Source organism: Dasypus novemcinctus, chromosome 9 (assembly GCF_030445035.2).
Source record: "Dasypus novemcinctus isolate mDasNov1 chromosome 9, mDasNov1.1.hap2, whole genome shotgun sequence".
Classification (NCBI taxonomy): domain Eukaryota; kingdom Metazoa; phylum Chordata; class Mammalia; order Cingulata; family Dasypodidae; genus Dasypus; species Dasypus novemcinctus.
In genome coordinates this window covers 91,741,239-91,756,751 of record NC_080681.1, presented here as the reverse complement: position 1 = coordinate 91,756,751, position 15,513 = coordinate 91,741,239, and the positions used below count along the sequence as shown (strand labels likewise).

At 34.6% G+C, this 15,513-nt stretch overlaps 1 protein-coding gene across 6 annotated transcripts in view; it reads left to right on the top strand.

The window, feature by feature from the left end:
• The window catches only part of CCDC30 (coiled-coil domain containing 30), a 283,097-nt gene that overhangs the window by 207,169 nt on the left and 60,415 nt on the right, over positions 1 to 15,513 (top strand). For all 6 annotated transcript variants that reach the window (XM_058303777.2, XM_058303779.2, XM_058303778.2 and 3 more), the window contains 2 exons: positions 8,921 to 9,130; positions 11,638 to 11,792. In XM_058303777.2, the coding sequence (XP_058159760.1) occupies positions 8,921 to 9,130; positions 11,638 to 11,792 (365 nt within the window). The remainder of the gene's footprint in view (positions 1 to 8,920; positions 9,131 to 11,637; positions 11,793 to 15,513) is intronic.

Here is a 15,513-nt window from a genome sequence, read left to right as displayed (position 1 = left end):
CCACATCTTGTCAACCTTGTATCACCTAGCCTCGAGCCTACCCCAGGGAGTCCAGACCTCCTTCCAGCCCTTAGGTGGATACCAGCCAAACTGAATCCTGCACTGCCCAGCCTCTGGCATGGGGTAGGCCTGCCCCAGGGGATCTGAACCTCCTCCCAGCCCTGAGGCAGGTACCAGCCAAACTCCAGCATGCACTGCCAAGCCCCCAGTCTGCCCTGAGGAATCTACCTTCCAACCCCTGCCTGGAGAGATTAATCCTATTTCATCAGAAGAAAATGCAAAGGAATACCCTGAGGTCAGTAGCTTGAAAGATATTTCTAATCCTTCTCCAATGGGCTTATGAACAAAGTGGCCATGGAGGTAGGAATGGAGGTTATGCATGGGCTCAGCAACATGGACTTCCTCTCACCAAGGCTGACATGGCTACCACCTTGCTGAGTGCCCAATCTGCCAGCAGCAAAGACCCACATTCAGCACCTGATATGGTACCAGCCTGCTACCTGGTGGCATGTTGTCTACATCGGATCACTTCCACCATGGAAGGGGCAGCAATTTTTTTTTACTGGAATAGACACATACTCTGGAGATGGGTTTGCATTTCCTAGACGCAATTCTTCTTTCAAAACTCTCATCCATGGACTTGCCAAATGTCTTATCTACTATGATATTCTACATTGCTTCTGATCAAGGAACCCATTTCACAGCAGATGATGTGCACGTATGGGCATATGCCCATGGAATTCACTGGTCTTACCATGTTCGCCGTCACCCTGAAGCAGCTGGATTAATAGGATGGTGGAATGGCCTTTTGAAGACTCAGTTTCAGTGTAAACTGGGTGGCAATACTTTGCAGGGCTGGGACGGTATTGTCCAGGAGGTTGTATATGCTCTAAATCAGTGTCCACTCTATGGCACTTTTTCTCCCATTACCAGGATTCATGGGTCCAGGAATCAAGGGGTGGAAATGGAAGTGGCACCACTCACTATTACCCCTAGTAACCTACTAGGAAAATTTTTGCTTCCTATCCCTGAAACCTTAAGTTCTGCTGGTCTACAGGTTTTAGACCCAAAAGGAGGAGTGCTGCCACCAGGGAAAAGAACAGTGTTTCCATTGAACTGGAAGTTAAGACTGCCACCTGGTCACTTTGGGCTCCTCTTACCTCTGAATCAATAGGCAAAGAAGGGAATTACTGTCCTGGCTGAGCTGATTGATCCTGACTATCAAGGGGAAATAGGACTGCATCTACATAATGGGGGTAAAGAAGAGTTTGCCTGGAATACAGGAGATCCTCTAGAGCATCTCTTAGTACTGCCATGCCCTATGATTAAAATGAAAGGAAAATTGCAATAACCCAATCCAAGCGGGACTAACAATGGCCCAGAATTTTTAGGAATGAAAGTTTGGGTTACCCCACCAGGCAAAGAACCTCGGCCAGCTTAAATGCTTACTGAGGATAATGGGAACCTGGAATGGGTAGTAGAAGAAGGTAGTGAAAAATATGAACTTCGACCACGCGATCAGTTACAGAAATGAGGACTATAATAGTCATGAATCTTTCTTCCTTGTTTCATTATGAGTATGATTGTATATGTACACAAAACAAATTTGTTTTCTTCCCTGACCTTTTCCCCTATCATATAAGTTTTATTAGTTTCATGTCATATTATTTAAGAATTTCAAGTTTAAGAGTGAATATTACTCAAGGACTTGCGCCCTGTTGATAGGGAATTAATGCGTTTCTGGTTGTACATAGGAGATTTGAACTTTGTTAGGCAGAAATATATGTATATGCATGTCTGTTGTTTTTACTTAGAGACTAAGTGTGGTTTACGGTAATGTATATGGTTCCCAAGTTGACAAGGGGTAGACTATGATGGTTAGGCTAATGTGTCAACTTGGTCAGGTAATTGTGCCCATTTGCTTGGTCAAGCAAGCACTGGGCTAATTGTAAAACAAGGACATTTATGGGCTTTAGTCTCCAGTGACTTTACTGCATAAATAGCTGATTATATCTACATAAAGCAGGGAGATTGCCATCAGCAATAAGTAATGCTTTATCCAATCAGTTGAATGCCTTAAAAGGGGAAATGATTTCAGCATTCAGAGAGATTTTCCCAGGTCCTTTCTGGACAGCCACCATCTCCTGGAAACTCGTCAAGACCTTCAAGTGAAGGGTTCATTGGAGCCCCTGGTTTGCAACCTGACTGTGGAACCTGGACTTAAGCATTCCCACGGTCACGTGAGAGACTCATAAAATCGCATACTATTGACAGATATCTCCTGTTGATTCTGTTTCTCTAGAGAACTCTGACTAATACAATACCTTTCACCTTAACCTTCAAACACATTTCTTAGATCATTTTAACTGTCTAACTGTGAACTTTCTCTAGAAGACAACTTTCTTAAGCCTGACTTGCTAAGAGGAGAAAATATTTTTTCTTCTGTTTTAAATCTCCTTCATGGTGAGGTAAATGATTGGCCATTTTATTAATGAGACATCAGCTTCTTGGCTGTCCCCTTAGACTAGGCCCCTGAGTGGTGTCATATATAAGAGCTACTGCATTTTATTGACAGTTTGTCCACTTTATCTCTTACAATCCTCCCCACAACCCTGAAGGGTTATCATTTTAAATGAAGAAGCTGTCCTAGGTTGCAAAGCTAACAAATCGTGGAGTTAAAATTTAAACCCAAGTCTCTTTCTCTTTTTCCTGTGGAGTTGTCTCTCCATATTATACCAATCTTCAATTTGTAGTCATGTTGGAACCTCAGCTTTGCCACATAGCTTGCAAGCATTTTTAAAAATCCACTCAGCAATGATGAAGTTGTGGATCTCTAGCTATTGTTAGGCATATTTATGAGATGAATTGAGAAACAAGAATACTAATTTACTGTATTTTAACTATTTTAATATAAAATTGTAACACTCAGAAAATATATACAACACTGATACACACTTTCACAAATTGTTGTAAAGTGTATATCCACGTAACCACCACCGAGAACAAAAATAGTATATTGCCTGCCTCATTCCCATTGTCTTCCCACCTTAGGAGTAACTGCTAATTTTGTTAATAGCTTTCATGCTTTACTTTATAATTTTACAGCCTATGTATGAATCATAAACAACAGAGTTCAGTTTTGCCTATTTGTTAATATTTTACAAATATAATCAATTAGTATATATTTTGTGTCTGTATTTTTTTTGCTCAACTTTGTCTGCAAGATTAGTCTATGTTATTGTGCAGCATAGTTCATTTTCTTTGCAGTATAGCATTCCATTGTAAGAAATGCCAATTTTATTTCCTTTTTCTTTAGATATTTGGCCTGTTTCTATTTGAGCTATTAAAAAGAGCTATAGTCTTACAGAGCTTCTACAGAGAGCTACTCTGCCACGGCCAACATTGAGACATTATCCCCTTCTTGGCACTCATATGTCCCAACCTAAAGCTGAAAAAGCCACCCTGGATGTACATGCCATCATCTTGACAGTGTTTTCTCCAGGGTGTTGTCTTATTTCATCACTACCAGAGGAATAATACATGATATTATTGCCAAAATGTGAAAGTTGGTTCTATGACTAATGAGCACAGATCCCAGAGGCCTTTAGCTTTCTTGATTTATGGAGTCAATGGATAGTATGTTATGGAAAGACTTGTACCCAGCTTCTGTTTACAATGTTTAGGTTTCAAAATCCTGAGCAATTCCAATGCACTAAATATTTCAACACTTGATAGGTTTGTCCATTGACTTTATCTGTGTCTTGTTGAATTTTTTTTCATGGCTTGATTGTTCTTGAAAAATGAAACTCTCAGCCTATAGGTTGAATGGCTTTTGAGAAAAAAATTAACAGTTAGTAGATTTGCTCCTGTCAGTGAAGTTCAAAGGCTATACCAATTCTCCAAGTAATAAGAAAAGGACAAACTGACTTAGGATGACAGGAGGAAAAAGGAGTTTTCACTGGAAAATAAGGAACTTATAAAGGTTTTCGTTTAGAATTTCTTTTTAATAATATCAGAGATTATTATAGTTTATTTTTCTGTTGATCTACATTGACGTAGTGGTGATATCTGGGCATTTTTGCTCATAGGATTTAATTTCTAAAGGAAAATATTACATACAATCATTTTGATTCTTTTTGAGATACCAGGTCTCCATGTGTGGGAGGCTGGTGCTCAACCATGAGCCACAGTGGCTCCCCTGTGATGGCTCTCTTGTCTGTTTGCTTATTGTTTGCTCGTTTTCTTTAGGAGGCACTGGGAACCCAACCCGGGACCTCCCTTGTAGGAATCAGGAACTCAACTTCTTGAGCCACATCTGCTCCCCTCAATTCTTTTTAAGAAAGTGTTTAATTATTTTACACACCCCTTAACATGTTTTGGAGAAGGAATTTCTAGTTTTCAGAAATTAATACAAAATCAGGAAGTGAGGGTTCACTGAGCACTCTGGAAAGTTATCTCCCAGAGAGTGTAATAGTACATTATTCCAACTATGTTCATTTAATGAATGTAAGATACTTTACTGAGTACTAAGACATGTGAAAGGAGTGAAAACAATGTTTCTACTTTTTTTAAAAATACTGCTATGAGCACTTGTTTGCATGTGTCCTGATACCTGTAAGTGTGTATTTCTCTAGGTTATTTACTGAGGTTGGAAATATTGAGTCATAGAGTATGCATTACTTCAACTCTTTTCCAAAGTTTTCTACTCCCATCACCAGTATGCCAAAGTTCCCATTGTTCCACATCCTTATCAACTATTGGTACAGGTAGACTTAAAATTTTTTGCTAATCTACTATATGAATACAATGGTAGTTCCTTGAAATTTTTTGTTTTTTATCTTTTCTTTTTAAAAAATTTTTAAAAATTTCTCCTTAAAGTTTTAATATGCCTTTCTCTGTTTACAAATGAGGTGAGCAACTTTTTACATGTTTACTTGGCATTTGAATTCCTATTTTATGAAGTGTCTGAGATATTATCTACTTTTTCTGGGGGTTTCTGCCGTTTTTATTTTTCCCATTAATTTGTAGGAGTTTCTTTATATAGGAACCTTTTATTGAGTATGTATTACAAAATCTACCCTGTCTTACCTTTTCACTCTTCAGTGATATCTTTTGATGAATCAAAGTTTTAAATGTTAATATAATCTGATTTATCATTTTTTTCCTTTATGATTAGTGGAATTTTAAAATCTGCTTTTATCAATTGTTGAATACCTCAAGGTCATAAAAATATTCTCCCACATCATCTTCTAAAAGCTTTTAGCTTTACTTTCCAAGTTCTGATCTTAAGTCCACCTACAATTTCTTTTTGTCTATGTGTAAGGTAGGGGTCCAAATTTATTTTTTCCATATATATATCCAATTATCTGGAAAGGATACCCCCCTCCTCATTGTTTTGGCTATTCTTGGTCATTTGCACTCTGTATAAATTTTATAATCAGTCTGTTAAGTTACACTCACATGCATTTACACACATCCTTTTGAGATTTCAATTGAGATTGCATTGAATATATAGATAAAATTGGGGAGAATTTAAATCTTTACAATATTGAATCTTCTAATTTATGAAATATATGGATTTATTTATCTAGGTCTTCTTTAATTTCTCTCAATATTATAATAATGTTCTCTGTGGGTGTCTTATACATTGTTTGTTAGACAAGTACTGATACTTTCCATACTATTGAAATTTTTTAAATTTTATTTTCTAACGATTGTCAATATATAGAAATGCAGCTAATTTATCTAAAATATTGCCATACTCTTTTATTAGTTCTCATAATTTATATATATAATTTTGGGTTTTTATGCGAGCGATCATATCATTTGAGAATAAATATAATTTTTTCCTTTCCAAATGATATGTCTTTTCCTCCTTTTTTCTTTCTGTGTACTGCTTTAACCTCAAGTACCATTTGAATAGAATGGGTGATAGCATCCTACATTATACCCAGTGTCAAAGGAAAAGCTCTCTATGTTTCAGTATGTTAGGGTTTTGTTTTAGATATTCTTTATCACATTTAGAAAATTCCTTTTTCTCCCTAGTTTAATCAGTGTTTTATAATGAATCCATATTAAATTTCATCAAATGCTTTTTTCTGCACTTTCGAGAAGGTAATCATTTTCTTATTTTATTCTGTTAATGTGGTGAATTAGTTGATTGTCTAATATTAATAACTGTGTTCCTGGGATAAACCCCATTTCATCATAAATTATTATCCTCTTTCTACATTGCTGGATCTGGTTTGCTAATATTTCTTTAGGATTTTCACATTATCCTTTCTTGTAATATCCTTGCCAGATTTTAGTATCACGGTTGCTCTAGCCCCTTAAAACAAGGTAGGTAATATACTCTCTTTTTCTGTTCTGTTTGTGTAATTACAATTACTTCTTAAATATTTAGGAGAACTCATCCCTGTAACCTTCTGATTATAGAGTTTTCTTATATAAAGGTTTCCTATTTCTGACCTGGTATCTTTAATAAAAACTGAAATAAATAGAATTTAATAGAAATTAAAGAGCAGCCCAGGTTTGGGGTGTTTTTTACTTCTTGTATCAACATGGTCTAGTTTGTTTTTTTAGAAAATTTTCCATTTCATTTAAATTTTTACATAAAGTTATTCATCATATCCTCTTATTATTTTTTAATATAGTGATGATACTTTTTTACTTTTATAAATATTGGCTATCTATGCTTTCTTGCTTTTTCCTTGATCAGTTTCATTAGAAGTTTGGTCAGTTTATTAGACTTTTCAAATAACCACATTTTACCTTCGCTGACCTACTGTATTTATTCTTTTTGGAGAAACAACAAATACATGTATTTCACAATTTAGAGGCAATATAATGTAGAGTACTAGATTAGGGTCAGAAAATCTATATTCAGACCTTGGCTTTATTATTTACCAACTTTACCTGAAATTCAGTTTTTTTCCATCTCTAAATGGAGTAAAATATAAATCCCAGCTACTTCAAAGATGTGATGCCTTAACAAATGTAAAGTAGTTACATTAATATCTGCTTGAGTTCTATACTTCAAATACCTTAGAGATTCTATAAGTGATAATTGAATAATAACAGTAGTTAAATTTATTAGGTGCTTCCTATGTGTCTGGCTCTATTCTTGATAATGTAATTGCTTATCTTATTTAACACAGCCTTGCAACTATTCTATGAGGTAAGTAGCTATTATCCATATATTACAGATGAAGAAACATGCTTAAAGAAGTTGAACATTATTAACCTTTAGATTCACTTGATAAAGTATGACTGGTTAATACACAGAAGTCTCAGGTAGAAGAAATTAGTTATAAATCCCATTAATTCCGTTGAAAAGTTATGACCCCAGGAAACTCAGTTTTATGTGAAAAACAAAGTAAATTTTCTTTTAGTATTTTTGTCTGTGAGTCTTGCCTAGTGTCTACAATCACCAGATTCTGATATTCCTTAGAATATCTTTCATTTACTTGCTCAGTGAATACTGATTCAGTCCTTACTGTCTGGCCCTTTGATAGGCCTCAGGTATTGGCAAGTGAATAAAACACATAGTCCCTGCTCTCTTGGAATATAGAGGGATGATAAACAAGTAGAGAAATAAATGTTTAATTGTAATAAGTTCTATGAAGGAAATAAATGTGGTGCAGTGATATCCAGAGTAAGGTGACCTCCTCAGATTAAATGATCGTGAAAGTTTTCTCTAACAAAATGACATTTAAACTAAGAGCTGAAGAAGAGGCAAGAGCCAACCATACAATGAAGAAGGAAAAGGGAAAGTATTCCTGGCAAAGTAAATAGTGGGAAAGTTTGGTGTATTAGAAACGCTAAGTAAAAACCAGCATGACAAGGAGTTCAGTAGAAGAGGAGAGAATGCAAGATGGTTTTAAAGAGGTGAGCAAAGGCCAAATCATTCAAAGTCAAGTAAGCAGCTGGGATTAATTCACAGAATGATGGGGAGGCATTGGAAGATTTTAAGCAGGGAAGTTAAGTAGTCCAATTTATGTTTTAAACAAAAGATTTGCCTGTAGTGTAGAGAATAGATTAGAAAGGAGCAAAATGGAAGTGGCAGAACCAGTGCAGAGGCTGTTGCTGTAACCCAGGTTATAGATGATGAGGATCTAGTCTAAAGTGGTGGCAAAACAACACAAATGGATTGATACAAGATATGTTTATGGAGGTAGAGTGACAGCATGCACTGAATGATTGGAATTGGCTCAAGATGGAAAAGGAAGACTCAAGGATGACTCAGTATACTGGCCTGAACAAAAGTTGGATGGTTGCATCATTTTTACTGAAGTCAGAAAGATTGAAAGAACAATTTTGGAAAGATGGACAGATTCAAGGAGTTTCACTTTGGCAGATATTGGCATGAAGTCATGGAAGCAAACCTAGGGAGTGAATGATTTATTCTCAAGTCCTGAGATAGTCCAATATATTTAGAAGTTGGGGTAGCGGTAGAGGAATTTACAAAGGAAACCAAGAAAGGAACTGCAGAGAGATATCACAGACTCCAAGAAAGGAGAGCTTTCTGAGATGGAGGAAGTGAATGCTAATGAGAAGTCAGTTGTTCACTGGGTTTACTTTGGCAATGGGGAAGTCAGTGGTTTCCTTGGCATAAACAGTTTCATTAGAGTATTAGGGGGAAAGGCAGCTTGGAGTAGATTGAAGAAAGGATGGAAAATGCTTACACCATGTGTATGTGTAGAAAGCCTTAAAAGAATCCCTTTATGCAGTTGCCATTTGGCTAGGTAGACATTGGCTAACCTTACTAATACATAGCATCATCAGAGAAGTAATCAGTCATAAGACATTAGTATTCGTGAGCTTTGGGGACTGTACTCCTTTAAAATCTGCTTTTTTACTGTTCATGTTCACATTCATTCCATGTTTATTTTTACCACTCTTATTTATTCCCCACCTCTAGATCAAAATTGAACTAAAACAGGCCCAGCAAAAGTTATTAGACAGTGCAAAGATGTGCTCCTCACTCACAGCAGAATGGAAGCACTGTCAGCAGAAAATCAAGGAACTGGAGCTGGAAGTACTTAAACAGGGTGAGAGCATTAAATCACAGAACAACCTACAAGAAAAGCTGACTCAGGAGAAATCTAAAGTTGCTGATGCAGAGGAAAAGGTAATTATATCCATATACATTCACACTTTTCAAATAGCATGTTCTGAACACCACTACTGAAATCCTATTTCCCTAAGGATTTTAAGAAATACATATGGTGCAAGCTCAATAGGATTCCAAGTTATTTTTCTTTACTTTCCCCATTCTTTCTTCTCTTGTGGCTTCACCTACTCCTACAATTGTAAATCATGAGTGTTTTTTAAAATTGCGTGAACTTAAAAAGGTAAGTTACATTAAAGAATAACATGAACTTAAACAACTGGATGAGCCTATGTGATTTTTGTTTTATACTTTCAAATTTAAAAGAAATTATTCTCTCATTTAAATTGGCTGTTTAAGTAATTTTTATAGGGATTTGTATTGTAAAATGAACCATTTAAAAATATTGCCCCTGCATTTTAGGTTGTCTGACACCAGGTGGCAGTAGTATGCAACAGTTGCACAGTTTGATCTGTAGCTTTGTATGAATCAAACTTTAGATAAAAAATATAAAACGAACATCAATAAGCAACCTAAATGAATCTCAAAAACCTAATTTTCAGCTAAAGAAGCCAGCACAAGAGTTATATAGTTTTGTTCCATTTATATGAATAGACTAAGCTATAGTAATTGTGTAGTGGTTACCTCTGTCAGGGGTATTGATTGGGAGCAGATATATGAATAGACTAAGCTATAGTAATTGTGTAGTGGTTACCTCTGTGAGGGGTGTTGATTGGGAGCAGACATGAGGTCCACTGAAGTGCTGGGAGTATTCTATATCTTGGTCTGGAAAGTGGTTATTTAGATAAGACTTCACTGAGTATACTTTAGATGTGTGCACTTAACTGTATTAAGTTGGCTGGCAACTTGGGTTCAAAAGTTTGACATATGTATATGCTTGATGGAGAAGCCAATGTGGTGATCCTATTATCTGTTGAATTAAATCTGAATATTACCACACTAATGAAAGAAGTTGTTGATGTGGGAGGAGTGGGGGCTGTGGAGAGTGGGGTATATGGGAACCTCTTATATTTTTTAATGTAAAATTTTATTTGATCTATGTATCTTTAAAAAAAAGAAAGATAAAATAATAATAATTTAAAAACTAAAAATAAAAAATAATGAAAGACTGAATATCTGTAATTAAGAATCCTCCCCTAGGCAGAATTAAATGGGGAACCCAGGGTACTTGAGGTGGCCTCAGATAGTTGTCTTCCTACTACCATTGCCCTTGGATCATTTGCATCTTCTCTCCTAGGGTATGTGGAGCTCTGCAGAGACCTAGCTGCCAGAGCTTGGGTTGATACAGAAAGTCCTCCTAGAAAGGGGCTACCACCCACTAGCTTTCACTGGTTGCTTGTGGGTAATCTGGTGCCAAAACATTGTAAAGGATTCACTGTTGAGTCAGGTATACATTAGGGGCAGAAGAGTTGCCTTGCTGAATCTGGTCATTTAAAAATTATTTATTGAGCACTTACTATTACCAGTCACAATTTCAGATGAGACAGCATTTATTTTTTTAAAAATAAATAAACAAATTAAGGAGATTTATTTATCTGACATTTTTTTTTAAATGACACATTTAGTTTATCATGTAAATTCTAAAATATAATTATACATCTCCCTTGTAAATCCACAAATTTTTAGTTCTGTCAGGGCATTAAAAAACCTACTATTAGTACTAATAAATATGCTAATAGGCTCTTGGTTTATAAAAATTTTTACTTTGCTTTAAGATGATATTCATGAATCTAGCCATGCTGTGAAAAAATTAGGCACTCTCACACATTGCATTTAGAAGTGTAAATTCACCCATTACCTATGCAGGGAAGTTTGGTATTATCTATCAAAAATACACAAATAAAATTAACCCTTTTCCTAGCAAATCCATGCCTAGTAATTTATGCTTGCAATGTTATTGTTTGTAATAGCAAAGGATTATAATTAACCTAAACATCATTTAGTAGGGTTCTGGTTAAGTAAGTTATGGTATATCCACACAGTGAAATGGTATCCAGCAGTAAAAGGAAAGAAAACTCTATATGTGCATATAATATGGAAAAATCTCCAAGATATATTGTTATGAAAAAAAGCAAGGTACGTAAGTATATATAGTATGCTATCATATGTGTAAAAATGTGTGTATGGGGGGAGAATTATATAGTAATATTTGCTTATACATACATAAATCTTTAGGAGCTTACACAAGAAACTAAAGATAGTGGTTAACTATTTGGTGGGAGAAAACTGGCAGGAAGGGAGAACAGGAATGGGAAGAGACTTTTCACTATGTAGTTTCTTTTATTCATATACACATACATACATTCATACATACACACACATGTGAATGTATTACATATTTTTAAATTAAGTAATTTATTTTAAAATTAAAATCAAGTCACACAGTTTACCTTAAAGATCAAATTTGTATGTTAACACCACTAGGTTGATGTTTATATGGTAGTTCCCTAATTGGAAATTTGTCACAGTCTTTTTAACATTTTTCTTGTAAACTTTTATCATTCAAGATTTTGGATCTGCAGCAGAAATTAGAACATGCTCATAAGGTCTGCATCACAGACACATGTATTTTGGGGAAGAAGCAACTAGAGGAAAAGATAAAAGAAGCAACAGAAAATGAAGCTAAAGTAAAACAACAGTATCAGGAAGAACAACACAAGAGGTAAGAAGAGCAAAGGTCTCAGTTTTCCTTAGGTTAAACCATGATTGTGTTCATCAGCGGTGTCGATTTAGTAATGCAGTATTTCCTCTCTGTCCCTTCTGACATCAGTTGGGTCTTATATATTGTACTTATTCCACTGTATTCTAATTGTTTATTTTCTCATTTTTGCCTGTTGCACATTCAGATCTAGGGGACCAATTACTTCTTGTTCTGTCACTCACCTGGCACACCAGTAAATTTTCTTAAATGACTGAATTGTCTTTGAAACATGATACTCTGAGATTTGGTTTTCTAACTCTCTGAAATGATTGCTACAAAATTCAGGCTAGAATGAAGTTGGTATTTTGTGTTTATCTGTTGATTTTCTTCAAAAAAGTTCCAAGTACTTTATAGGTATTAAAATCATCAAAAAACTTTTTCTGCTACTGCCAATAGTTTGTGCTACTGCCAGGAATCGTCCTAATATTTTTTTCCAAAAGTATGATGATTATGATCTTACATAAGGAATCCTCTGGGATGCCTATACTTAAGTAACTGATGCTTTTTATTTATATGCTATTCAGAGTGATTCACATACATTTTAAGAAAAATATAGTTTAGCCACTGAAAAGATATACAGACATTCACATATACTACGTACTCAGAAACTTATATAATTCTAGCCTAAAGCTCTAGGACAGGGCCATGCACTCCATTGGTACTCAGGATATATATATGGAATGAATGAATGTTGAAGTAAATGAACAAATGAAGAATCAATTCACTAAGTGAGGCTGTGTGGTGAAGTGTCTCTGCCACTTTTCTAGCAGGATGGCAGACAATCCTGTTACATGCAACAAAATCTTGAATAAACAGCAACAAGCATACCTTTTAAAGCACTCCTCACACGAAAGCAAGAGAAAGCCCCAAGGGCAAACATACAATGAATTAAAAAATGATGAAGGGTGAACAGTCTTCTAAGTCAAGGAGTAAATAATATTGTCAGCCCAGGAGAGGAAGCTGGGAGCCTGCCACAAGGTAGGATAACTGATTGGGAGACTTTAGCATTACCTATGAGTCTTGAAAGGGCTAAAATTGGGATTATCGAGGAATTCGAATTATCAAGAACAGATTGCTCATCAAATGCAATGAATGTGCCACACTAATGAAAGAAGTTGTTGATGTGGGAGTAGTGGGGGGTGTGGGTGTGGGGAGTGGGGTATATGGGAACCTCATATTTTTTAATGTAACATTTTATGTAATCTATGTATCTTTAAAAAAATAATAAAAAAAGAACAGATTGTAAAATTACAATATGAAGTTTTTAAAGAATAAAAGATGTAAACAAATAAACAACGATAAAGGTTATTTAACTTTTCTGGACTACCTTTAGAGTGAGAATAGTAAAACCAGTTCTATATATAATTCTGTGAAGACTGCTGAGAAGAAATATGTAGAAGCAATTTTTAAACTGTAAGTATAAGAAAATAAAATATGCACGGAAAATTTTTTTCCACAAAAAGGGAATTATGTGATATTAATATATATTGTTTTGTAACCTGGAGGAAAGCAACCCTAATTTAGATCATTAGAATTATAACCTACTTTTTTCTCTTAAAATATTATGATCATCTTTACCCACCATTAAATCTTCTAAAACATTATTTTAATGATACATCATAATTTATGTAATCAGTTCTTTATTGTTGGACATTTAGATTGTTCCCAGTTTCTTGCTTTTATAAACAATGGCATAATATAAATCCTTGTAGCTAAATTTTTGTGCTCATCCTTCATTATTTCCTTGGGATAAATTCTAGCAAGTACAATTGAAATTACAACTGTTCATTATAAAATGTCAAATATTAAAACTATATAAAATAAAATCCTTCAGAATTCTACCCTTCAGCAATAACCACTTTTAGTGGTTGATATATATTTCTCGGATTTTTTTCTCTGCAGACACATATATTTGTATTACTCCTTTTTAATCAAAAATTAAATAATTTTAAATATATTCCTTCTTAATTTGAATTTTTTACCTAACAATATAACATGGGCATCTATTTAGTCATTTAGGAACTGTATAATATGGGGCAAGTTTCTTATCCTTTCAGTGCTTCTCAATACCCACCTCAGAGTCATCCATTGTAAGGATTAAATGAATATGTATAAACTGCTTTACAACTGGGCATGTTGTAAGCACTTGTATCAATCAGCGTTCAATTAGGGAAGTAGAACCAATAGAAGTATATATTTACTAAGGGGCTTGTTACTTAGATTAGACCGTTTGCAATTATGGGAGCTGGTTGAATAGACAGTAGTTGCTTTTGTATCTTATGCTGGACCTTGAAGTCTAGAGGACAGATATTCAGGAAGTAGAGATGGATGTAAATTGGAGGTGAACAAAGACAACATGGACCCATAAGCACAAGCTGAAACTAACAAGGATGGTCTAGAATCCATGTCAGTTCTCACTGACTCCAACCTTGATAAAGTTGGGGCTCTGCATGAGAAGTTGCCACCCTTCATGGTGGACCTAAACAGACATTTGGCCTCGGAGATGGAGAAGTTAAAAAGACATCCAAAAAAGACATGGAACAGTTGCAGGCCCAGCAATTCAAGCCCAGCTGTTGCCTCACACTAAGGTGAGCAGCAGATAAATGACTGTGTTTGAGCTGCCCTGACCTTTCAAGCATTAAAAACAAAACAGTTATGTAATCTAAAACTTCTTTAAAAATTAAAATAAAATTAAAATAAGTTTTAAAAAAGGTTGCTACTTTACTTCTGCTCCTTAGTATGGCCCACTGTAACCAAAAACACACATGGAAGGAAATTCTAGGAAATGTTCAACCTAGCCAAGTTGACACATTAGAAAGCCACCACAGCACTAAAAAGTGTTGTTATTTTTGTTATTGCAATATTTGAAGTTATTATTGTTACTGTTATTGTCTTTATCGTCTTCTTCATCTTTTCATATAGGTATGTATTGACTTTTTAAAAACAGCTATATAGCCTTCCAATAGAGGGATGAACCTTAATTTATAACATAAAGTTTATTTTCTATTAAAATTATCTTGCAGCATTACACATATATCTTTGTACATTTGCACAGATGTTTTTATAGAATATATTTGTATAAATGGAAAATTGCTTGCACAAAGATACTGCACATTTAAAAATTTTATTTGCCAAAATGTTTCCCAAAAACTTTACCAATTTTCATTTCTACCAAACATGGGTAAAAGATGCTTTTTCTCCATATCCTCACTAATAGTGGGAATTATTCATCTTTTTTTTACTTTATCAAACTGACAGACTTTATAAAAAATACATTTCATTGTTTTATTTGGTATTTCTTTAAATATGAGACATTTTTTACATATTTATTAATTGTTTTCTTTTTATTGCCTATTTATGTAATTTGCCTTTTTTTCCTATTGAGGTTTTTTTCTTTAATAGTAATGAAATCTCTTTGTATGTTAGGAAATTTAACCCTTTGTGGATCATTTTATTCTACAACTTGCTCTTTTTTTTTTTACATAATATAAAATGAACATATTCCCATGACATTAAATCATCTTCCATAATATCATTTTCAACAGTTGTATAGCATTCTTTCACAGAGATAGTATAATTTATCTATTATGTTTTTTAGACTTTCTTGCTATTCTAAGTAATGCTGTAATGAATATCCTTGTACAAAAGACTTAGCAACTGCAAAAAAGTGTGATAATGTTAT